Here is a 24,744-nt window from a genome sequence, read left to right as displayed (position 1 = left end):
TAGATACTCTCAGTATCGCCCTGGCAAGAAACTATGTTTAAAATCCAAATGCTACTTGAAATGGCAGTCCGTAGTCACCTGATCCCTTCCTTTCCCTCCACTATCTACTTCTCTTCAATACAGAATCGTTTAAAGTACTAGATACTCTCAGTATCGCCCTGGCAAGAAACTATGTTTAAAATCCAAATGCTACTTGAAATGGCAGTCCGTAGTCACCTGATCCCTTCCTTTCCCTCCACTATCTACTTCTCTTCAATACAGAATCGTTCAAAGTACTAGATACTCTCAGTATCGCCCTGGCAAGAAACTATGTTTAAAATCCAAATGCTACTTGAAATGGCAGTCCGTAGTCACCTGATCCCTTCCTTTCCCTCCACTATCTACTTCTCTTCAATACAGAATCGTTCAAAGTACTAGATACTCTCAGTATCGCCCTGGCAAGAAACTATGTTTAAAATCCAAATGCTACTTGAAATGGCAGTCCGCAGTCACCTGATCCCTTTCCCTCCACTATCTACTTCTCTTCAATACAGAATCGTTCAAAGTACTAGATACTCTCAGTATCGCCCTGGCAAGAAACTATGTTTAAAATCCAAATGCTACTTGAAATGGCAGTCCGTAGTCACCTGATCCCTTCCTTTCCCTCCACTATCTACTTCTCTTCAATACAGAATCGTTTAAAGTACTAGATACTCTCAGTATCGCCCTGGCAAGAAACTATGTTTAAAATCCAAATGCTACTTGAAATGGCAGTCCGTAGTCACCTGATCCCTTCCTTTCCCTCCACTATCTACTTCTCTTCAATACAGAATCGTTCAAAGTACTCGATACTCTCAGTATCGCCCTGGCAAGAAACTATGTTTAAAATCCAAATGCTACTTGAAATGGCAGTCCGTAGTCACCTGATCCCTTCCTTTCCCTCCACTATCTACTTCTCTTCAATACAGAATCGTTCAAAGTACTAGATACTCTCAGTATCGCCCTGGCAAGAAACTATGTTTAAAATCCAAATGCTACTTGAAATGGCAGTCCGTAGTCACCTGATCCCTTCCTTTCCCTCCACTATCTACTTCTCTTCAATACAGAATCGTTCAAAGTACTAGATACTCTCAGTATCGCCCTGGCAAGAAACTATGTTTAAAATCCAAATGCTACTTGAAATGGCAGTCCGTAGTCACCTGATCCCTTCCTTTCCCTCCACTATCTACTTCTCTTCAATACAGAATCGTTCAAAGTACTAGATACTCTCAGTATCGCCCTGGCAAGAAACTATGTTTAAAATCCAAATGCTACTTGAAATGGCAGTCCGTAGTCACCTGATCCCTTCCTTTCCCTCCACTATCTACTTCTCTTCAATACAGAATCGTTCAAAGTACTAGATACTCTCAGTATCGCCCTGGCAAGAAACTATGTTTAAAATCCAAATGCTACTTGAAATGGCAGTCCGTAGTCACCTGATCCCTTCCTTTCCCTCCACTATCTACTTCTCTTCAATACAGAATCGCTCAAAGTACTAGATACTCTCAGTATCGCCCTGGCAAGAAACTATGTTTAATATCCAAATGCTACTTGAAATGGCAGTCCGTAGTCACCTGATCCCTTTCCCTCCACTATCTACTTCTCTTCAATACAGAATCGTTCAAAGTACTAGATACTCTCAGTATCGCCCTGGCAAGAAACTATGTTTAAAATCCAAATGCTACTTGAAATGGCAGTCCGTAGTCACCTGATCCCTTCCTTTCCCTCCACTATCTACTTCTCTTCAATACAGAATCGTTCAAAGTACTAGATACTCTCAGTATCGCCCTGGCAAGAAACTATGTTTAAAATCCAAATGCTACTTGAAATGGCAGTCCGTAGTCACCTGATCCCTTCCTTTCCCTCCACTATCTACTTCTCTTCAATACAGAATCGTTCAAAGTACTAGATACTCTCAGTATCGCCCTGGCAAGAAACTATGTTTAAAATCCAAATGCTACTTGAAATGGCAGTCCGCAGTCACCTGATCCCTTTCCCTCCACTATCTACTTCTCTTCAATACAGAATCGTTCAAAGTACTAGATACTCTCAGTATCGCCCTGGCAAGAAACTATGTTTAAAATCCAAATGCTACTTGAAATGGCAGTCCGTAGTCACCTGATCCCTTCCTTTCCCTCCACTATCTACTTCTCTTCAATACAGAATCGTTCAAAGTACTAGATACTCTCAGTATCGCCCTGGCAAGAAACTATGTTTAAAATCCAAATGCTACTTGAAATGGCAGTCCGTAGTCACCTGATCCCTTCCTTTCCCTCCACTATCTACTTCTCTTCAATACAGAATCGTTCAAAGTACTAGATACTCTCAGTATCGCCCTGGCAAGAAACTATGTTTAAAATCCAAATGCTACTTGAAATGGCAGTCCGCAGTCACCTGATCCCTTTCCCTCCACTATCTACTTCTCTTCAATACAGAATCGTTCAAAGTACTAGATACTCTCAGTATCGCCCTGGCAAGAAACTATGTTTAAAATCCAAATGCTACTTGAAATGGCAGTCCGTAGTCACCTGATCCCTTCCTTTCCCTCCACTATCTACTTCTCTTCAATACAGAATCGTTCAAAGTACTAGATACTCTCAGTATCGCCCTGGCAAGAAACTATGTTTAAAATCCAAATGCTACTTGAAATGGCAGTCCGCAGTCACCTGATCCCTTCCTTTCCCTCCACTATCTACTTCTCTTCAATACAGAATCGTTCAAAGTACTAGATACTCTCAGTATCGCCCTGGCAAGAAACTATGTTTAAAATCCAAATGCTACTTGAAATGGCAGTCCGTAGTCACCTGATCCCTTCCTTTCCCTCCACTATCTACTTCTCTTCAATACAGAATCGTTCAAAGTACTAGATACTCTCAGTATCGCCCTGGCAAGAAACTATGTTTAATATCCAAATGCTACTTGAAATGGCAGTCCGTAGTCACCTGATCCCTTCCTTTCCCTCCACTATCTACTTCTCTTCAATACAGAATCGTTCAAAGTACTAGATACTCTCAGTATCGCCCTGGCAAGAAACTATGTTTAAAATCCAAATGCTACTTGAAATGGCAGTCCGCAGTCACCTGATCCCTTTCCCTCCACTATCTACTTCTCTTCAATACAGAATCGTTCAAAGTACTAGATACTCTCAGTATCGCCCTGGCAAGAAACTATGTTTAAAATCCAAATGCTACTTGAAATGGCAGTCCGTAGTCACCTGATCCCTTCCTTTCCCTCCACTATCTACTTCTCTTCAATACAGAATCGTTCAAAGTACTAGATACTCTCAGTATCGCCCTGGCAAGAAACTATGTTTAAAATCCAAATGCTACTTGAAATGGCAGTCCGTAGTCACCTGATCCCTTCCTTTCCCTCCACTATCTACTTCTCTTCAATACAGAATCGTTCAAAGTACTAGATACTCTCAGTATCGCCCTGGCAAGAAACTATGTTTAAAATCCAAATGCTACTTGAAATGGCAGTCCGCAGTCACCTGATCCCTTTCCCTCCACTATCTACTTCTCTTCAATACAGAATCGTTCAAAGTACTAGATACTCTCAGTATCGCCCTGGCAAGAAACTATGTTTAAAATCCAAATGCTACTTGAAATGGCAGTCCGTAGTCACCTGATCCCTTCCTTTCCCTCCACTATCTACTTCTCTTCAATACAGAATCGTTCAAAGTACTAGATACTCTCAGTATCGCCCTGGCAAGAAACTATGTTTAAAATCCAAATGCTACTTGAAATGGCAGTCCGTAGTCACCTGATCCCTTCCTTTCCCTCCACTATCTACTTCTCTTCAATACAGAATCGTTCAAAGTACTAGATACTCTCAGTATCGCCCTGGCAAGAAACTATGTTTAAAATCCAAATGCTACTTGAAATGGCAGTCCGCAGTCACCTGATCCCTTTCCCTCCACTATCTACTTCTCTTCAATACAGAATCGTTCAAAGTACTAGATACTCTCAGTATCGCCCTGGCAAGAAACTATGTTTAAAATCCAAATGCTACTTGAAATGGCAGTCCGTAGTCACCTGATCCCTTCCTTTCCCTCCACTATCTACTTCTCTTCAATACAGAATCGTTCAAAGTACTAGATACTCTCAGTATCGCCCTGGCAAGAAACTATGTTTAAAATCCAAATGCTACTTGAAATGGCAGTCCGCAGTCACCTGATCCCTTCCTTTCCCTCCACTATCTACTTCTCTTCAATACAGAATCGTTCAAAGTACTAGATACTCTCAGTATCGCCCTGGCAAGAAACTATGTTTAAAATCCAAATGCTACTTGAAATGGCAGTCCGTAGTCACCTGATCCCTTCCTTTCCCTCCACTATCTACTTCTCTTCAATACAGAATCGTTCAAAGTACTAGATACTCTCAGTATCGCCCTGGCAAGAAACTATGTTTAAAATCCAAATGCTACTTGAAATGGCAGTCCGTAGTCACCTGATCCCTTCCTTTCCCTCCACTATCTACTTCTCTTCAATACAGAATCGTTCAAAGTACTAGATACTCTCAGTATCGCCCTGGCAAGAAACTATGTTTAATATCCAAATGCTACTTGAAATGGCAGTCCGTAGTCACCTGATCCCTTTCCCTCCACTATCTACTTCTCTTCAATACAGAATCGTTCAAAGTACTAGATACTCTCAGTATCGCCCTGGCAAGAAACTATGTTTAAAATCCAAATGCTACTTGAAATGGCAGTCCGTAGTCACCTGATCCCTCCCTTTCCCTCCACTATCTACTTCTCTTCAATACAGAATCGTTCAAAGTACTAGATACTCTCAGTATCGCCCTGGCAAGAAACTATGTTTAAAATCCAAATGCTACTTGAAATGGCAGTCCGTAGTCACCTGATCCCTTTCCCTCCACTATCTACTTCTCTTCAATACAGAATCGTTCAAAGTACTAGATACTCTCAGTATCGCCCTGGCAAGAAACTATGTTTAAAATCCAAATGCTACTTGAAATGGCAGTCCGTAGTCACCTGATCCCTCCCTTTCCCTCCACTATCTACTTCTCTTCAATACAGAATCGTTCAAAGTACTAGATACTCTCAGTATCGCCCTGGCAAAAAACTATGTTTAAAATCCAAATGCTACTTGAAATGGCAGTCCGTAGTCACCTGATCCCTTTCCCTCCACTATCTACTTCTCTTCAATACAGAATCGTTCAAAGTACTAGATACTCTCAGTATCGCCCTGGCAAGAAACTATGTTTAAAATCCAAATGCTACTTGAAATGGCAGTCCGTAGTCACCTGATCCCTTCCTTTCCCTCCACTATCTACTTCTCTTCAATACAGAATCGTTCAAAGTACTAGATACTCTCAGTATCGCCGTGGCAAGAAACTATGTTTAAAATCCAAATGCTACTTGAAATGGCAGTCCGCAGTCACCTGATCCCTTTCCCTCCACTATCTACTTCTCTTCAATACAGAATCGTTCAAAGTACTAGATACTCTCAGTATCGCCCTGGCAAGAAACTATGTTTAAAATCCAAATGCTACTTGAAATGGCAGTCCGTAGTCACCTGATCCCTTCCTTTCCCTCCACTATCTACTTCTCTTCAATACAGAATCGTTCAAAGTACTAGATACTCTCAGTATCGCCCTGGCAAGAAACTATGTTTAAAATCCAAATGCTACTTGAAATGGCAGTCCGTAGTCACCTGATCCCTTTCCCTCCACTATCTACTTCTCTTCAATACAGAATCGTTCAAAGTACTAGATACTCTCAGTATCGCCCTGGCAAGAAACTATGTTTAATATCCAAATGCTACTTGAAATGGCAGTCCGCAGTCACCTGATCCCTTTCCCTCCACTATCTACTTCTTTTCAATACAGAATCGTTCAAAGTACTAGATACTCTCAGTATCGCCCTGGCAAGAAACTATGTTTAAAATCCAAATGCTACTTGAAATGGCAGTCCGTAGTCACACGATCCCTTTCCCTCCACTATCTACTTCTTTTCAATACAGAATCGTTCAAAGTACTAGATACTCTCAGTATCGCCCTGGCAAGAAACTATGTTTAAAATGTTTAAAAATGTACGGTGCTAAAACTTACTATATACGTATTGTGTAAATGCAAACAATAATGAAAAGTAACCAAATGCCTTGTCACAGTGAGTTATTATAGTATGTATTGTGTTTAAATTTATTCTATCTGTATCTTCAATATGTAAACAATAATGTAACCTAAAATAGTGGATTGCTGTATGGGAACCCATATTAAACATTTAAATATTAGCAAACCATAGACAAAATGGAGAAATAATTGACTAAAAATTCTGCCTCAATACAGGTTCGCCTAGTGAGGCAGGTTATGCACAACCTAAAATATAGTATATTATGCCATTTCTATATAACACTCTTACATTCATATATATTTTTTCTTATATTAGAAACTGCCGTATTATTGTAACATTATTCTTTCATCAATTTCATTGTTTCTAACTGACATATAATTATACAACTTACTAATGATATATTATATATATTCTGTAATTTTTTGATGAAATAAAAAATAAATAAATTTAAAAAAAAAAAAAAAAAAAATCCAAATGCTACTTGAAATGGCAGTCCGTAGTCACACGATCCCTTTCCCTCCACTATCTACTTCTCTTTCAACATCAGAATAACAGCTCTTATTGGATAACCCTGTATATGTGTAGATCAGTACCATACTTGCCTGATAGGTTACTTGAGATTAACACTTAATTAACATTAACTTATTGTTTATTAGCGAAATTTTAATATAGGATTTAGGACATGTGGCTGCATTAAACACTGATTGAAGTTTGTTAATTTGATATTTTGGAAGACTGGCATAAATGCAGTTGCAGTAATCGAGACGTGAGACCACGTAAGAAATCTACGCGTTCTGGAAATCTTTGTTTTCTATACTAGTCAAATTCCAGTTTCCAAAGTAAAGATCAAGTAATACTTCTCTAAATAGTATAAAATAAAATTGCTAATGTTTGTGCGCTTAGTTCTTCTAAATTACCCAACGGATTTTGAGAGGGTTCTCACTATCATTTAGAAAATTTCTTTTAAGTTTATATATATAAAACATGCATATTGTATTAATAGAAAGTATATAAAAGTCGAAGTTTTGTTATGAGATATAAACCTTATGAGATTGTAACAACTTCAAAACTTTACACCGAACCATTATAAGTCCCCGAGCAAAGCCAGCTAGAACAATATAAAATATTATTGGAAGGAACAGCAATGTGATACTTACAATGTAAAAATGTGTGGGAATTGATAGTGAAATTACAAAAAATTATCTTTGTTTTTACTAAAGAAATTAAAGTACATTTTATAGGATTTAATAGGATTGATAACACTACTCTTCCATGGAAGTGTTTCCTTGTGGTTTGAATTTACGAGAGATTGTAGACAACTCAATTAATGAAGGACCGAATACTATAGTTAATAGAAGTCCACAACAGAGTGCTGATACCAACACTGTTGAGGCATGGATCTGGAAGAAATCTTTTTATTGTACTTGTTTATTATTGTGATAACACATTCCTAGAATACGTTTGTATTTATTATTTTTTTTTTAATTACATGAAATATGAATATGGATTACCGTCAATGTTTTCACCGCAATTTTTTTAATAATATTAATTCAGTTTTTTTTTTGCATTCAATAGATGAGATCCTACAACTGGAATTGAGTCCTCAAATCTTAAATGTTTTTTTTCATCTGGACTTTTCTTTGATTCGTTATCCTTTTTACTTGAATAAAATCTTATCGATTTCTTTTAACACAAGTTTACCTTCATTTCTAACATTGGTTCCTTAAGTATTGGTGAAGGCATTTTATATCTGTGTCTGTTATGATAATGAATTGTCAAAATAAGTCGAGGAAAAATGGAAAAAAAAACTAAAATTACAGAATTAAAAAAAAAAAAACAATGTTTACCACTGTGAACATAGGAAAAGTTACGTAATCCAGCATCTAAGTTCAAATGTTCACTACGGTGAACAATGTCAAATGTAGGAGGTCTAATCTCTAAATAATATAAAATTAAGTCGCTTTACGCGTCTGTCTGTTTCTGCGCTTAGTTCTTCTAAACCACGCAACGAATTTTGCTAGGATTTTCAATATCATTCAGAGAATTTATTCGGGAAGGTTTACATATATAATACATGCATATTATATTTATAGAAAGTAGAGAAAAGTCGATGTTTTGTAATTAAGTCAAAAAAAAATACTTTCGAGCGCTTACATTGCTAACTCTGGCTAAACCTTATAATATACATCAAAATAATATACAACGGAATTTTTTATCTTAAAAAGGCCTACAGAAAAGTCCTCCTAGGGATAACACCGGGTATACATCAGCTAGTTAGATTTAAATGAAAAATTGTAAACACTATTTATTTTTCTATATTTATTGCCAATAATTACAAATTTGCAAAAATCATTTACTGTGTCCTATTTCCTGCTATTTTTTTCTGACGCAAATTCGTTATCTTTTGTGTGACCCCAAAAGCCAAATAAACTGATAAAACTTTTGAATAAATATGATAGTTGAGGTCTACGCATCCCATTGTGCTTTCAAATAAGAACTGCAGTGGAACTTACTAAACCTTTTGTAAATTCAATGTTGAAAAATAAATCATAATGAGTTATCTTCTAGTGATTGTATGCGTTGTACTTGTGTTCACTTCTGTTCTAGGACAGCTGGAAGGTAAGAATTTTAAAAACATATGTTCACTTTTTATATAGGTACCTACTTCATATTATAAATAAAACAATATTTATAATTAATATAAAACCGATGACACGTAATTTAAAATTTAGAAAAATATATAATTCTTCTATAAATACTTTTCAGTATATTGTATTATAATTAATTGCCGTAGTTGCTTTACAAGCACTGGGGGCTCGTGACTTTTGGATATACTAGAGTGCTAATATTGCAAAACATGGCATTATTGATGTTGTTGTAGCTGAAAACGATTTTTATTTTACTTTTTTCAAAAATTCATTTTTTTGCATGATGATTTTCAGGAAATCCGTGCGGATAAAGTGAAATTTCCTGAAAATCTTAATACAAAAAATTGAATTTTCAAAAAAAAAATTCATTTCAGCTGCAACATCAATAATGCAATTTTTTTTTAATATTACCACTTAAGTAGGTACACCAAAAATTCAAAGCAAAATAAACTTTTAATCAAAAGGTACAACCAATATCTAGTACGGATATTGGTTATTTGTTGTTTTTGTTTACATTATAATTTATCGGCCAATATAATTCACGATTTGGGAGGCAACTTTGGCATTTTTTTTTTAAAGTTGATTGTCATTTAAAAAATATATATTTAGCCCTACCTACTGTGCTAATATAATCTCTAAAATAGTATAAAATAAAGTCGCTATCCGCGTCTCTCTGTTTGTGCGCTTAGTTCTTCTAAACTGCGCAACGGATTTTGATAGAGTTTTTAGTATCATTTAGACAATTTTTTCCTGAAGGTTTATATAGATATAAAACATGCATATTATATTTATGGAAAGTAGAGAAGAGTCAATGTTTTATAATCAAGTCGAAAAATTGTATTTTCGGGCACTACATTCCTAACGCTGGGTAAACCTTATGAGATACATCAAAAAAATGTATCACGGAATTGTACATCCTAAAAAGGCCTACAAAAAATATATCCCAGAAAAAAATAATGTATAAGGCCTGTGAAAACTGCTTTAAAGTTCAAAATCTCCTACTTACGAACCCTTTTTCGGATATGATTTTATTGTATAATGTGGAAAATTAAGTTATTTTTAAAATGATCTGAAAAAATTAAATATTTATGCCTGAACATCCACAAAATAAAATAAAAGGCACTTTTTGGCCATGTTTTTTCTTACATAAATCAAAACAGGCGGATGGTGTTAAGCGGGAATTGAAACCTTATCGCCATCTACGTAAGGGGTGTTATTAATAGCGGCACGATTTAAATATTACACGACGTAGTGCATCGCCTTAAGAATATCTAAAGATTACAAAAACATTATGTTGAAAATGCTTTATACAAGTCTTGTTTGAAGCCACTTAGAATACAACTCCCCTATATGGAACCCGTCCTACAGCATCCATATAAATACCATTGCGAGGATCCAACGAAAATTTCTCCGATCAATTAATTTTAAATTAGGAATTCCTGCGAACGACATTAATTGTGATTTTCTATTACAAACATTGCGACTCTTATCGTTAAAAGAGAGACAAATACTTAATGATTTATTTTATTTATTTAAAATAAACAGTAACTGGTTTGACTCCGCTGAAAGTCTCGATGGTAAATTTTCATGTACCTAGTAGACCAACTCGACTCATATCGCCATATTAATGTAACAATACTGCCACTAATGCAGAACAAATACTTTAATATATCGCCCGCATAGATTAGGAAATGAATACTTTGATATCAATGATGAAGGAAGTCTGTTATCATATTTTATGAAAGATGCATAAAACATATGTTTTACGTCTGCAAGAATCAAAAGACAAGTAATTAAGCATAGATTATCGTTACTTGGATAATTGATAATCATTTATGTTTATTTATTTATTTTATTTATTATTTTATTTACGCCCTAATGGGCTTTTACATGAAAATATACATTTACATTGATTACAATAATTGAACATAAGAAGATAAATGGAGTTAATTGTAAGAAAGCAACACATATAATAAAATTTTGTGCAAATTAGCAAAACACTAATAAGATGGATTCAATATAAAATATACCCAAGCATGAAATAGTAAGTAAAAGAAAGTTCAACATAAAAAGTAAGTAAGTGGGTGTGTTTAAACCCAGTATTAATTGTGTGTTTAACAAATCGATAAACCAATATAAATTAGAGTGTAACTTACTCGTGAGGTAAAGAACATTATAACAGAGATTTAAAAAAAAAAAAATAACAAAATAAGAGTTGCACCTGTAAAAAGCAAAAACTAATAGAATTTAGCAATATCGACATGAATAAGAAATAATAAGATCTGAGATGGAACATAGTGTTATGTATAAAAAGTAGTTAGTAGGTATATGCATACAATTATAAGTGTATAGTAGAGCAAATAAAAAACAAACAAATATGGATATAATTTACTTGAAAGGTTTCGAATGGGAGAAGATGTAATAAAATTATTAAAGCTATAAAAGTTAATTATTAGCCGATAGAATCGAAATAAGTTGCCTTTTAAAGCTCACAAAATTGTCAAAACCAAATATATCTATAAGTTCACAGTATTTATTCGCAAGGTTGTGAATTCTAGGAATTGGTGAAAAAATAGAATAATTAGTGTTGAGGTTCTTGTTAAATTTAAAAGTATCTTTACTGCGAGTTTGCCTAGCAGGAACATTAATGCAAATAAGTTCCAACAAATTAGGGCTGTCAATTAAAGATTTAATAATTTTGAATAAAAATAGCAAATCAATTAACACTCTTCTATCAGATAATTTAAGAAGTTTAGTTTCAGCAAGCAAGTTATTGTAATTTATAAATTCGATTGGAATTTTCATTTTAAAATTAATGTACCGAAGGAATTTATTTTGTACCTTTTCTAATGATTGAGAATGGACCTTGTAGTACGGTGACCATACGGTGGAATTGTATTCTAATTTGCTTCGTACTAACGAGCAATACAGATGTTTTAATGTTGACATACTTTTAAAATTTGCTCCCATTCTCAAAATAAAACCTAGTATTCTCATCGCATCGCTTGTTATTTCATCGATGTGTTCGTTAAACTGTAGACTCTCGTGGAATATAACACCAAGATCACGAATCTGTGATACACGAAGAAGATTAGCACCATTCATAAAGTAGGAAAAATTAAGTGGATTTTTGCCTTTGTAAAAACTGATAATCTGGCATTTACCTAAATTTAGTTGCAAATCATTGACAGAACACCACGCACATAGTTTATTAAGGTTCAACTGCAAAATTGCGCGATCGTCATCGTCTTTGATTATTCTGTATATCTTCAGATCGTCGGCAAATAACAGGACTTTAACATTAGTAAAAATATTAACAATATCATTGATAAACAAACAAAATAATATTGGGCCCAAGTGAGATCCCTGTGGTACTCCGCTCGAGGCAGCAAATGTATAAGAAGTAAACGAATCTATCTTGACTGCTAAGTACCTTCCTAATAGATAACTCTTAAACCATTCCAACATACTCCCTCTTATTCCCAACAATTTTAGTTTACGTAATAATATTTTGTGGTTTACTTTATCAAATGCCTTACTGAAGTCAGTATATATGGAATCAGTTTGATGTGATGCATTAAGGGCATTAACAATATCATTCGTGTACAATATCAAATTGGTAAGAGTAGATCTACCTTTAATGAATCCATGTTGAAGGGGAGAGATGGTTCGATTGATTCGGGATATCAACTTATCTAGTACTAGGCTTTCAAAAAGTTTGGGTAAAGTAGACATTATACATATTGGCCTATAATTTGTTACTTCGCTCTTATTACCTTTTTTGAAAATGGGCGTTAAAAGACTAAACTTCCAAAGGTCCGGGAATACACCTGATGAGAGTGACTTTGTAAATAACTTATGAATAGGATATGACAATGTATGCATACAATTTACTAAAAACCTGGGCGGAACATTATCAGGTCCTGCGGATTTTCGGGAATCAAGACTCTTCAGCTTAGATATAATATCGTCTATGGTTACATTACAGACAGATATATCAAGAGTTTCAACCAAATCAAAGCACGAAATATTGCTGTCTTCACTTGCATTAATGTAAACGCCGCTAAAAAAATCAGCAAAAAGATTAACAGTTTCCTGAAGATTTAGGGATAATTTAGAATCGAATGACACACTACTAGGTATGTAAGTACCATTTTCTTTTTGGGATTTAACATATTTCCAAAAGAAATTTGAGTCGTCCATGATAGAGCCTTCGACATCACTAATGTAATTTTTGTAACATTTTGCGGAGAGCTTATTGCACTCTGCCCTCAATTTTTGAAACGCAGTATAATCGATGGCCAGGCGACTTTGTTTGAATCTCTTATGAGATAATTTTTTAAGGTAAATTAAGTCTATCAGGTCTTTTGAGAACCATTTTGGGTATAGAGTTTCTCTGTAAGTCGTTAAAGGAACAAATTGTTCAATTGCAGAATTAACGATGAAGTAAAATTTTTTAAGGTGTACATTAATATCATCGTCGCTATCAAAGAATGACCAGTCAGTCTGTTTAAGGAAATTTGAAATTTTAACATAGTCAGCTTTTTTGAAATTTCGAGTTTCTACTACCTTTTTTACGATAGGAATTGGTTTAAGATTAGACATGCATATTTCTAGTGGTGGATGGTAAACATCGACAGGTAATAGAATTTCGGTACTTCTCACAACACAGATGTCAGACACATTTGACAGTGCCAAATCCAACGTACGACCTCCTATATTATGAACATTATTACACTGTGTTAGACCTAAGAACAGTGCCATATCTCTAATAACACGAATATTAACATTAGAACAAGAATTGACAGAATTCATATTACACCAATCATAATGTGGCAGATTGTAATCACCAACTAGAAGTAGTTTAGTATTAGGATATTTAGCACAAATTGATTCAACCTCGTCGCAGTGATTGCTGTAGCTTTGGACATCAGAATTCGGAGGTAAGTATGCACATCCCACTATTATTTTACCTCTAGAAGTGTTCACATTGACAAATAGTTGCTCGATGGATGTGTTTTTTGTGGATATTTTTGAAGAACTGAGATTTTTTGAGATAGCAATGGCTACACCACCTCCTCTCGTTTTGGCACTTGTTTTAGAATTCCTATCCATACGGTAGATGTTGAAATTAGGGAAGCCTAATTCGGCAGAATTGATTCCTGAGTCGAGCCATGTTTCGGTTAAAATGAAGATATCACTGCTGATGGTTGCCGCCGAAGTCAGCAACATGGGAAGTTTAGTGCGGATCCCTCTCACATTTTGGTAGTAGCATTTTATTTTTTGTTGTTTCAGTTTTTTGGCGCACATTCAATAATTTTAGGTACAGAGTTCACATATTTGATAGTTATATTGGTTTCACCGTTGTTCTTCCTCGTCTCGAGTTGTTGGCGTAAATCTAGAAGTTGAGTCCTCTGCAATGGTGTTTGGTCGTTACTGGCCTTTATACCGTTTTTCAGTTTTGCGTTCCTGGTCAAAACCTCGCGAGCCGAGACAGAGTCATTGAATTCGACCTTAATCGGTCTAATTTTGTTGGACTTTTTTACACCAAGTCTGTACGACTTAACCACACTCGGTATTAAATCATTATTTATATCACTAATCGCTGAAACTACTTTATCGCTGTCCATTTTAATAATTGTTGTTGTTGATTCTGAAATACTTTCGGGAACATTAAATAAAATAATGTTCTTTGACCGGGTTTTTCTTTCCTCGGCCTCTGCGAGCAAATCATTTATTGAAGATGAAGTATTTGTCGGGTTAGTAACAATAGACTGAGTATCCGTTACACTTTTTAATGTTGACAATTCTCCTTCCAACATTCCCATTCGAACAGCCATCAATCCTGTGGTTCCTAACAGATCCGTTGTTATCGGGGTAATTTTACCCATTTGCTCCTTCGTAAATTTGTTGCCGGGGTCATTAATAATTTTTATCAGCGAACAGAGTAGATCCTTGGCCTTGGTCATATAGTTAAGAGAGTTCTCGTTTAAATCCATATTAAAATTTATTTAAAAAGAGTTAAAAATATGTTAACTTTATTCGTAATTAGTTTATACACAAACGCCTGTTTCCCGCAAACTGTTTAGCACTATTCAAAAGTGACGACACTTTCGACATGTTTGGCATAGTTCACAAATAATTAGTCATTATTAACAATTTTTTTTTGTTCTTACCCTTTGTAGTGGTTTTTTATAATTTATTCTTTATAATTAACTTAACTTTATATTTAACCTTTACACTTTATACCGAATATTATACTTTAAGCTTTATGCTGTATACTTTTTAACTTTATATTTATTTTAATGGCACGTGTCGTGCCGTTTGTTTTTAAATAAATGAGCTAGGAATTCGCCTGCTGAGAAGTGAAACACATAACTAAACGCTTATCGTAACCTAAAATATAATCGTCAAATCAACTGACCGCCTGCGCCGTATACGTAAGAACTAGAGACCACTTGTGTCGTGTCACGCGCGTTGCGTGCGTAGAACCAGGTTGCACGTCGATCTGGGAACATAGTATTGCGAGTATCGCGTGCGTCGACCCAGTGTGTTTCTACCTTAAATGTTTTTTTGTAACTCTTAGATTGCTGTAAATTTCTTGTTTATTTTTCACGCATGTATATTGTATATTTCTATGCTGTTGTAAATTGCTTTTTACGTGAACATTGCACAAGCGTCCCAACTGCTACTAACCGTCTGGGGCCAGTGAGATTATGACATTCCCAATTGGGGTATGTTTTGTGGCTGAAGGTAGTGGGGGAGGAATAGGAAGGGGGGGAGTAACTATTCAGAACTGGTCACCAAACACGGCTAAAGCCATATCAAGCAACGTTTCAATTCTGAACGGTTATCTTACACCAGGGTGATACTGAGAGTATCTTCCACTCGGAACATGTCGCAAATATACTACATGTTATTTGAATTGAATAAATTGTAAAAAACACAATTTCATCAAATAAAATTTACCCTTGGAACTCGGAGGCCGGAAAAACTGTTTTACAACAACGAACTAAGCTTTATTGGGGTTATATATAATTTCTGAGGCGGGTATCGGTACCGCCGCCCGGGAATCCATTTATTGGATAACCAACACCTCTGCCACAGGTCACCCCAAGTGGTGACGTTACGTTAGGTGACTTGGCAGGGGTGCCCAGGTTCATGGTATGAGGTTTGTCCTACTGTGTGGCGGGTCGGATTTGGTGAGACTCGATGAGGGAGATCTTTTTACCTCTCCAGCAGGACTCTCTCGACCTATCGCCTTGCTCCACACTGGGAGGGATGAATTCAAACGTCGGTTACTCCTGGTTACACTAATCCCCAGATTCCTACCCACCTCTCATACCTTTTTCCTTTCCAGATCTTCCTTTCCTTAAAAAAAAAACCAACATAGCATATCCAAAGATGTTATAGGCCCTGAAGGATATTATTTTCCTCAGGGCCTCTTGGGTGGAGCTAATGAATAAATAAAAATTATAGGTGATCAAATTTTCATTCCAAAAACATTTTAATTTTAAACTCGGTATTCCCACTGAAAGCATAAACATACTAATATTATGAAAGAATTAAATGTATTGAAATTCACAGATTTAAGAGGAAGCTACAAGCCAAAAATGGTATATTTTTGGTATACCTTATATTGTAGGTAATAGGCATTAAAATCACTTGACAAACGGAGTCTAGAAACATTCGATTTCAAGCACAAAACTGGTTTTTATTTATTTTGTAAATAATTTTATAAGAAAGCAAAAGTTAATCATGTGAAACTGTCACAGAAAATCTTAGCTATAATATTGTATTTTTTAAAGTTGTTTCCTTTATGCGTTCATACATTTCTATTGAAAAAAATTTTTTTTTTAGTTGTTTACGTTTATATTTTTTATTGAGTAGGTTATTTTTAATTTGTATTCTACTCAAGCGAAACGATAGAAAAACCTTCAATTTATCTAAAGCATATGTTTTGGTATTCATAATGTACACCAATTCGTTATAAAGATGAATCAAAATAGTGATTTGGCATTAAGCTTCGCCTTAAAGATTATATCCAACTTAATATAAATGTTGACAATTGTAAATTTTCCATTTAGATGTACATAATATAAGAAGAGAAAAAAAATAAACAAGTTTTAAAAGTGCAGATGGCATAAAAATAATATACATTAGTAGAACAGGTTGGTAATACGTAATTTACATTAAATAAACTCCTTCGAGATATTCCTAAATAATAATTCGAAAACATCATTCAGGAATTTCTTATATAATGATAAATTTATATTAAATATTACGCCCGGTGGTGTTTTATGGAACTTCATATTTATATAAAGATAAAATGTGCAAGTAAGAAAAAATACACTTTATGGATAAGATGCAAATATTCTAATATGTTGTTTATTAGTTTTGTCACTGAGCGGTGGCGGTAAACATTGATTAAACTATTATTATCTAGCTCCCGATTGGCGTGTTTTAAAATAATTATTACCAGACTTTGGAACATTATGGAGAGCAGTCTGTCTTGTCTGAAGCTGCTGCCAGACGCAAAGCTCACATCAAAAGTTAATGTACAGCGCATCATCTTTTCTACCGACACACGACGCTATCAAATATTTCTTCCTATGGTAGGAGAGGGGGTCAGTTGAATTCGAGAGCGTCCGAGGAACATAATTTCATCTGTCAAAGTGACAACTTTACTTACTGACAGCTTGAGCACGTTTTCGAAATGGATGATACTTGTCGCCTATTGCTGGATCTGTTGGACAGCTCATCCTCAGATGATGATGCCGCCAACTATATAATTATAAATGCTATTTATAAACTTTTTAGATTTTAAACAATCTTCGCGTAAATAGCGCATTTTCACATAACCTGACATAACCTCTCCGTCGAATCAGGAAATTCGCAGTTTGCACGCCGATCGACGAAAGCGACATATAATAAATTATTGTAAAATAAGCTCAACTTTCGTCCAAGCCGGCCAACTTTTATCAAAAAACCGAATGATATTACCATATAAACATACTGAGATTAAAAATATGATTAATTTTGAAAGAGCGAAAATTTGTTTACTTCAAATTCAAATATTGAATATATTTATATTTTAAATATATGTTAAGTATGTTTGCCAAATAATGTTTTTTTATGTTTCTAAATTTACTAGCACACATGACGATATGAGCTAACATAATAAATAAGAAATGCATTATTAGGCTGCTTATGTCATGGTGTCAAAGGGAACACGGAACTTAGTTGGTAGCTCCGTAATTAAAATGACCCCCTCTCCTTTTTGCGGCGGAGAGGGGGACGCATAACTTTTCAAATATCGCGTCGGGAGCGGTTACGTAAAATAAATTCGGTTAGCGAAGTTCAGAACCACACTTATAGCGCGTTATCTTTTTACGTGTGTCGGGTCTATATGGGATTGTATGGCGAGCGCTATTGTGCTTTATATTATCTGTTGATGTGAGCTTTGCGTGTGGCAGCACCATTACGCGTGGGTAAACGATAAGTAATAAGAATCGTTAAATCCATGGCGTCCAGTCTGCCATTCGCTATTTTGAAAAGAAAAATTAAATCAGTCATTGTACGCCTTGATGATAAGTCGGTCAAGTTTAAGTAAGTCCTAAAAAGGTGTACTTTAAGATCATCGACTAGAATTCCTAGTTTATAATTAATAAATCTTAGAAATTTATGCTGCAGTCTATTGATTTTCAGTTAATGAATTTTGTACAATGGAGCCCAGATTATATACTCTAGATTGCTTCTCACCAACCCAATCAGTGAATAGTAATTTAGATGACTTATTCTAAAATCTTTCACCGTCCTCAAAATAAACCCCAAACATTTTATTGCCTTGTTTGTTATTTGGTTTATTTGAGGAATAAAAGATCATAATATCATACTATCAAAAATAATACCAAGGTCCTTAATTTGATCTATTCTTTTTAGAATATTGTTATTGGTGGTATATTGATGCATGATAGGATTTTTGACACGGCCAAAAGTTAAAGTTTGACATTTTTCAATATTTAGGAATAGTTCACTACTTGTGCACCACTCCTGTAATCTCGCAAGAACTAATTGTAATACATAACAGTCATTGAGATGAGATATATTTTTGTAAATTTTAAGATAGATTTTAAGATCAGCAAATAGGAGTATCATAACTCCGTCGTAAACGGGAGTTATGTCGTTGATATACCTACAAGGAATACAATATTGGTCCCAAATGAGACCCCTGTGGAACGCCGGTGACTTCAAACCGGTGTGAAAAGTGTCAATCGAGTTTAACAGAAATTTTTCTTTTGTGCAGATTTAGTGCTTTCAAACCGTCTCAAAATATTTCCCGTTTTTAAATTAAAATTTAATGTGAGACTTTATCAAAACCTTATTAAAGTCGGTGTACACTACGTCTGTTTGATATAATATAATGTCGAATATAGAGGGTCCGCGATGACCTTTTACAAAATGACAACCTATAATCCAAAATCAACACTCAGCTAGTATGGAATTTTTGACTATTTTCTTGAATACCTTTATCTACGTACCTTTATTTTTTTTATATTTTCACTAATCATATTATAACGTAACGGATCTTAAAAAATAAATTCTTTTGTCCAAAGGATGTTCTGGTGTTCACTGGCACCTATTCTAGTTTTGCGCATTTGTTGTGAACTTTTGTCATTAACAATGCCTGTAATTTTTGTATATTCAACTGCCTTAATGTCATAATTTTACTTTTACTATATAATAGCTGTGAACTATATCTCACTCATTTTCCATGAGTGATATTTTATTCTCCAAATATATACATAATGTAATTTTTCATTACCAATTACATTATTTTATTAAAGTTTTTAGTACTTACATTTGATTTTATATTTAATTAAATTTAATTACATTAATGACGTATTTCCCATCTCACTAGATGTGAAACGCCTGTGTTGAGATGGCAGTTTACAGAGTGGTTCAAGTAGGAATTATTTTATATTTTTACTTTCTCACTGCAATATACTTTCTACAGCAATGCACAGATCATAATATTAATTACGTATAAATAACTACACTAACAAGCTAACGCTTCCAAGAGGAAGATTAGTAATCAAATCTCATAATACGAACTTACCTTATTTCTTAAATAAATATTAAAAAAATATAAGAAAATGCCGTCACAGTACATCATACGATCCACTTTTTCATTGAGGTCAGTCTGGGATTTTGTATATTGCTAACATATAAAAATACATCTCTCTGACAATAACAACATTCCAAGCACATTTAAAAATATATTATTTTCAAGAACATGGAAGGTCTCCCGGAAAACTTGGCGGGACGCCAATAATTGAGTATAAAAATACCAGTATTCAGTATTTTCGAATATTTGGTGTTCATTTCTAGTCAGCGTTTAGTCTGGAGAAGTTCACCGTATAAAATTATTATTTTCTTCTTTAAACAATTGAAAAATGCGTTATTTACCAGAAATATGTTTCATAGTGTTAGTTTCAGTGTTAATTTGGAATGAACGTCAAACGAAAGGTTAGAATTTTAAAACTATATATTTAATTTAAAACTGATACAATTAACCGGTGTCTTCGTCCCATATAACCGTTGGGACATCGTAAATTTTGACAGTATAGTGAAATGTATGCACTTTTTATAATTTAAAATACCCTTTGAGGATTATTTGATTCAAATGCATTTTTTTCAATGCAACTGACTTGTTTATTTATTGTTATTAAGTTTAATTTGTAGAACTCCATTTTTTTATATATTCAATAATATTGTTATTAGGTTTATAAAAACAGTTTATTTTTAAACAAGTTCTGCTGTGTAATTATTATTACGCGTGACAGCTGTTTCGCTCTCTGAAGGCATTATCAAACTGTGGGTAGCCCACTTACAGACGATACATTTATATTATTTCTAGGTAGGTATTTTAATTTCAATTACTGATTTCTTAATTGATTTCTGAGTAAAATATTAAAAATTATTAATGGTTATTACCCCAGCAAAGTTTCCCCAATTAGTGTAATGTTTAAATTTGACTGAATGTCTTTATGTTAGTTATTCCCAAACGATGACTGATAGGATTATTTTAATAGCATAATTAAGTACTTCATAGTGCACTCATATTTGCACTAGGTTTGAAGATATCTAGTAGGGGTGAACGAATTATATTTGTTTGTTCATTAAATAGAATAGCTTTCGGATTATTAGAGTTTTTGTTAATTTCTAACTGAAAAGATTCAGTTTACGGCCTTTATTTTGTACGTGTAACGGAGTTGGTTTATTATTATCATTAAGTGAGTGATTTACATCTAGGAGATGTTTGGCAAATTGAGATTGCATTTTATTATTATTTTTAAAAGATCTTATATGTTCTTTGAAACTAGTGTTAAAGGACCGGCCCGTTTGTCCAACATAAACAGCGTTGCAATCGTCACACTGGAGTTAATAAATGCCACTATGTTGTTATTTGAGTACCTTACTTTTTGAGTTTTACCTTACTTTTTGAGTTTTTATAAAAATTATTTTGTAATTTGAGTACTTTGCTTTTTGAGTTTTACTTTACTTTTTGAGTTTTTATAAAAAACTATTTTATTTTTTTATAAAAATTTAAAAAAAAATATTTTAATTTTTTATAAAAATAATAATAAAATGCAATCTCAATTTGCCAAACATCTCCTAGATGTAAATAACTCACTTAATGATAATAATAAACCAACTCCGTTACACGAACAAAATAAAGGCCGTAAACTGAATCTTTTAGAGCAGTTAGAAATTAACAAAAACTATAATAATCCGAAAGCTATTCTAATTAATGAACAAACAAATATAATTCGTTCACCCCTACTAGATATCTTCAAACCTAGTGCAAATATGAGTGCACTAAAAAGTACTTAATTATGCTATTAAAATAACCCTATGAGTCATCGTTTGGGAATAACTAACATAAAGACATTCAGTCAAATATTACACTAATTGGGGAAACTTTGCTGGGGTAATAACCATTAATAATTTCTAATATTTTACTCAGAAATCAGTAATTGAAATTAAAATACTTACCTAGAAATAATATAAATGTATCGTCTGTAAGTGGGCTACCCACAGTTTGATAATGTCTTCAGAGGGCGAAACAGCTGTCACGCGTAATAATAATTACACAGCAACTGACTTGGACATAGCCGTGAATCAAACTTTACTCTATATGAATTAATTTAAATTTTGATAGTTTTTTGGTTGATTTCGAAGGTTCGTATCGTTTTTATTGATTTTTATATATGTAATTCATATTTTCGCATTAATTAAATATATTATTTTCTACATTTACATATGATCTTTTTATATTTCGTAGTTTATGAATTACTTACGGTCTCGAAAATAATGATTTTTTCAAAGTACAAATATGTTTTTAAACTGAATAATAATAATAATATATGGCTGATTTTTATAGCGCCGTTTTCATTAAAAATCACATCAAGGGTGCTGTACAAATATATGTATTGAATAATAAATATAAACTGGCTTACAACTAAGATTCATAATAACTAGTGACTTACGACAAAGGCTTATAATTACTGACTTAAAACTAGTAATTTACATCTAAGACTTCTAGTGACTTACGACTTTGGCTTAATGACGTATATATTTACGTCTGTGAAATACAGTTGTCCATCTGGGTCCTCCGGGAAAGCAATAAACTTTATTTTAAGACTTCACAGACCTGTGTTGTGAATGTGGATAATTATTACTTACTATATTCGAATTCGGATTCTTATATTCGACAGACTTGTATGTCCTATTTCTTTATACATAAATTCAATGTAGAGCATTTTACAGTATTGTAGGTTCTATTTCTTTCTACATAAATTCAATCTACAGCATTCAAAAGACTTGTGTGTCCAATCTATTTATACATAAATTCAATCAACAGCATTTGACAGACTTGTTCCTATCTCTTCATATAAAAATTCAATCTACAGCATTCTTGTATGTCATAGCTACTAAAATTAATTATTTTACATTTTCTGGAACTGAAATACTCACTTTTCATTATTGTCTTTTTCACAAAGTGTTTTTATGCATATTTTTATACGCAACGAAGGGCGTATTTGAATCATCGCGGAATGAATACGACCTGCGGCGCTAGGATTTTCTACGTGTTTCTGGACACCGTGTATAAGGGTGTACTTACTCCCTCACATTTTACACTCGTGTATAATACTTGTACCGTATTTATTGTTGATCACAAAAGTAAACAAACACCAAGGACCACTACTCTAGCCGGCCTAAGTTAGCAGGTTGTGACGTCACGGGTGATGCATTTAGTTGTGGAAGAGAAAAATTTGCGTACTTTAATTTTTCCAACTCTTCGTTTATTTAGCCGGAGATAGATATATGAATACATTGTTCGGTTTTCCCACTATCGTGCTGTGTATAAACATATTGCTGCAAAATATTTAAAACATTTATGTTCGACGTAAAGGGACATCATTGCATTGCGGTACTTTTACGTTAATTTAAAGTTTTCACCTTTAATAGATTACTAAAAGTCGGAATTATTACTATACTATGTTATAAATTAGACCGTTTTGGATTCTCGGTAAAAATTTTAAATTTATTTGTAAGCTATTTATCAAGTAGACAGCAATACGTAACGTATGGTATTTCTAACTCGTCGTACTTTCCCACAAACTCTGGGGTTCCTCAAGGGTCTAATCTTGGTCCTTTACTTTTTTCCCTTTTTATTAATGACATTCATCATGCTATAAAGTTTGCGAAATTTTTGTTATTTGCAGATGACTTGAAGCTATTTTTAAGAATCCGGACCTTAGAAAACTGCGCACAGCTCCAGAGAGACATAAATGCTATCGTGTTATGGAGTGAAATTAACAAATTAGGTTTTAATTTTAAGAAATGCGCCATAATGTGCTATACTAGAGCAAACACTGTGATTTATTACAACTATAGGATGTCCCAATGTTCTCTTAAACATATTTCTGAACCGAAAGATTTGGGAATAACCTTTGACCCACACTTAACATTTCACGTTCATATTGAAACGATATGCAGCAGGGCTTTGAGAATGCTTGGATTTGTGCTATGTAACTCCAGGCATTTCTGCAGCTCTGCCGTGGTTCGCTTGCTATATTTTAGCCTAGTACGTAGTATTTTGGAAAGTGGCTCAATAATATGGGGACCAGGGGATGCAACGTACACTTCTATGGTAGAGAAAGTACAAAAGAAGTTTCTACGTTATCTTTATCTTAGAGACTTCGGGTACTATCCCTATTTATACCCATCAGCCTTCCTTTCCGGAATGCTAGGTATCGATAGTCTTGTCAACAGGCGGAAAGCTGCGTTGCTGATGATGGCTTATAACTTGTTGAACGGTCACATCAACAATCCAGAAATTTTGAATAAAATTTTATTTTACGTCCCTGATAACTTCGCAAGAGCGCGTAGACACAAACCATTCATTCTTCCGAGATGTAGGACTAACTTACCATCAGCAATGCCTCTCGGAAGAATGATAGTCCTTCTAAACTCACTAGCCTCTGACATCGACATTTTCCACCTGCGCATCACTAAATTTAAATTGCTAATTAGGCAATTATGATTGTATAATGTATCTTTGTTAATGGATATTTTTATTCTGTAAATATACATGTAAAATATAAATAAATAAATAAATAAATGATTATTGTCTAGAATAATAATATAAGGTAATAATGTGGATTCTTCAATGTATCACTTAATAAATGTAAAAAGGCTGTTGCTGGGTACGGCAGGCAGTTCAGTTGTGTACAAAAATTGAATAAAACAGCATTCAAGTTTATAATGTTTTCTGTGTATTTCAAATGCGCTATATACATCTTATTTTTGAATTTTCCGTTAAAATAAATACTTTTGAGAAACGAGATAAAATTATATTTCCGGTGTATGCATTTAAAATAAAAATTACTTTTCTAAATAATACATTTTTAATATC

The 24,744-nt window shown here is 34.0% G+C and overlaps 1 protein-coding gene across 4 annotated transcripts in view; it reads left to right on the top strand.

Annotated features, from left to right (window-relative positions):
• Nucleotides 1-8,607: 8,607 nt before the first annotated feature.
• The window catches only part of LOC149414337 (uncharacterized), an 85,195-nt gene continuing 69,058 nt past the window's right edge, over nucleotides 8,608-24,744 (top strand). For 3 of the 4 annotated variants that reach the window (XM_089644289.1, XM_089644287.1, XM_089644290.1), the window contains exon 1: nucleotides 20,150-20,288. In XM_089644289.1, the coding sequence (XP_089500415.1) occupies nucleotides 20,216-20,288 (73 nt within the window). In that variant the 5' untranslated portion in view covers nucleotides 20,150-20,215. Of the gene's footprint in view, nucleotides 8,731-20,149; nucleotides 20,289-24,744 lie in introns of those variants that run through there. The other variant, XM_089644288.1, reaches the window with a different exon arrangement.

Source organism: Hesperophylax consimilis, chromosome 20, assembly GCF_061612785.1.
Source record: "Hesperophylax consimilis isolate HC1 chromosome 20, BYU_Hcon_1.0, whole genome shotgun sequence".
Taxonomy (NCBI): domain Eukaryota; kingdom Metazoa; phylum Arthropoda; class Insecta; order Trichoptera; family Limnephilidae; genus Hesperophylax; species Hesperophylax consimilis.
This window is presented reverse-complemented; position numbering and strand designations above follow the sequence as displayed.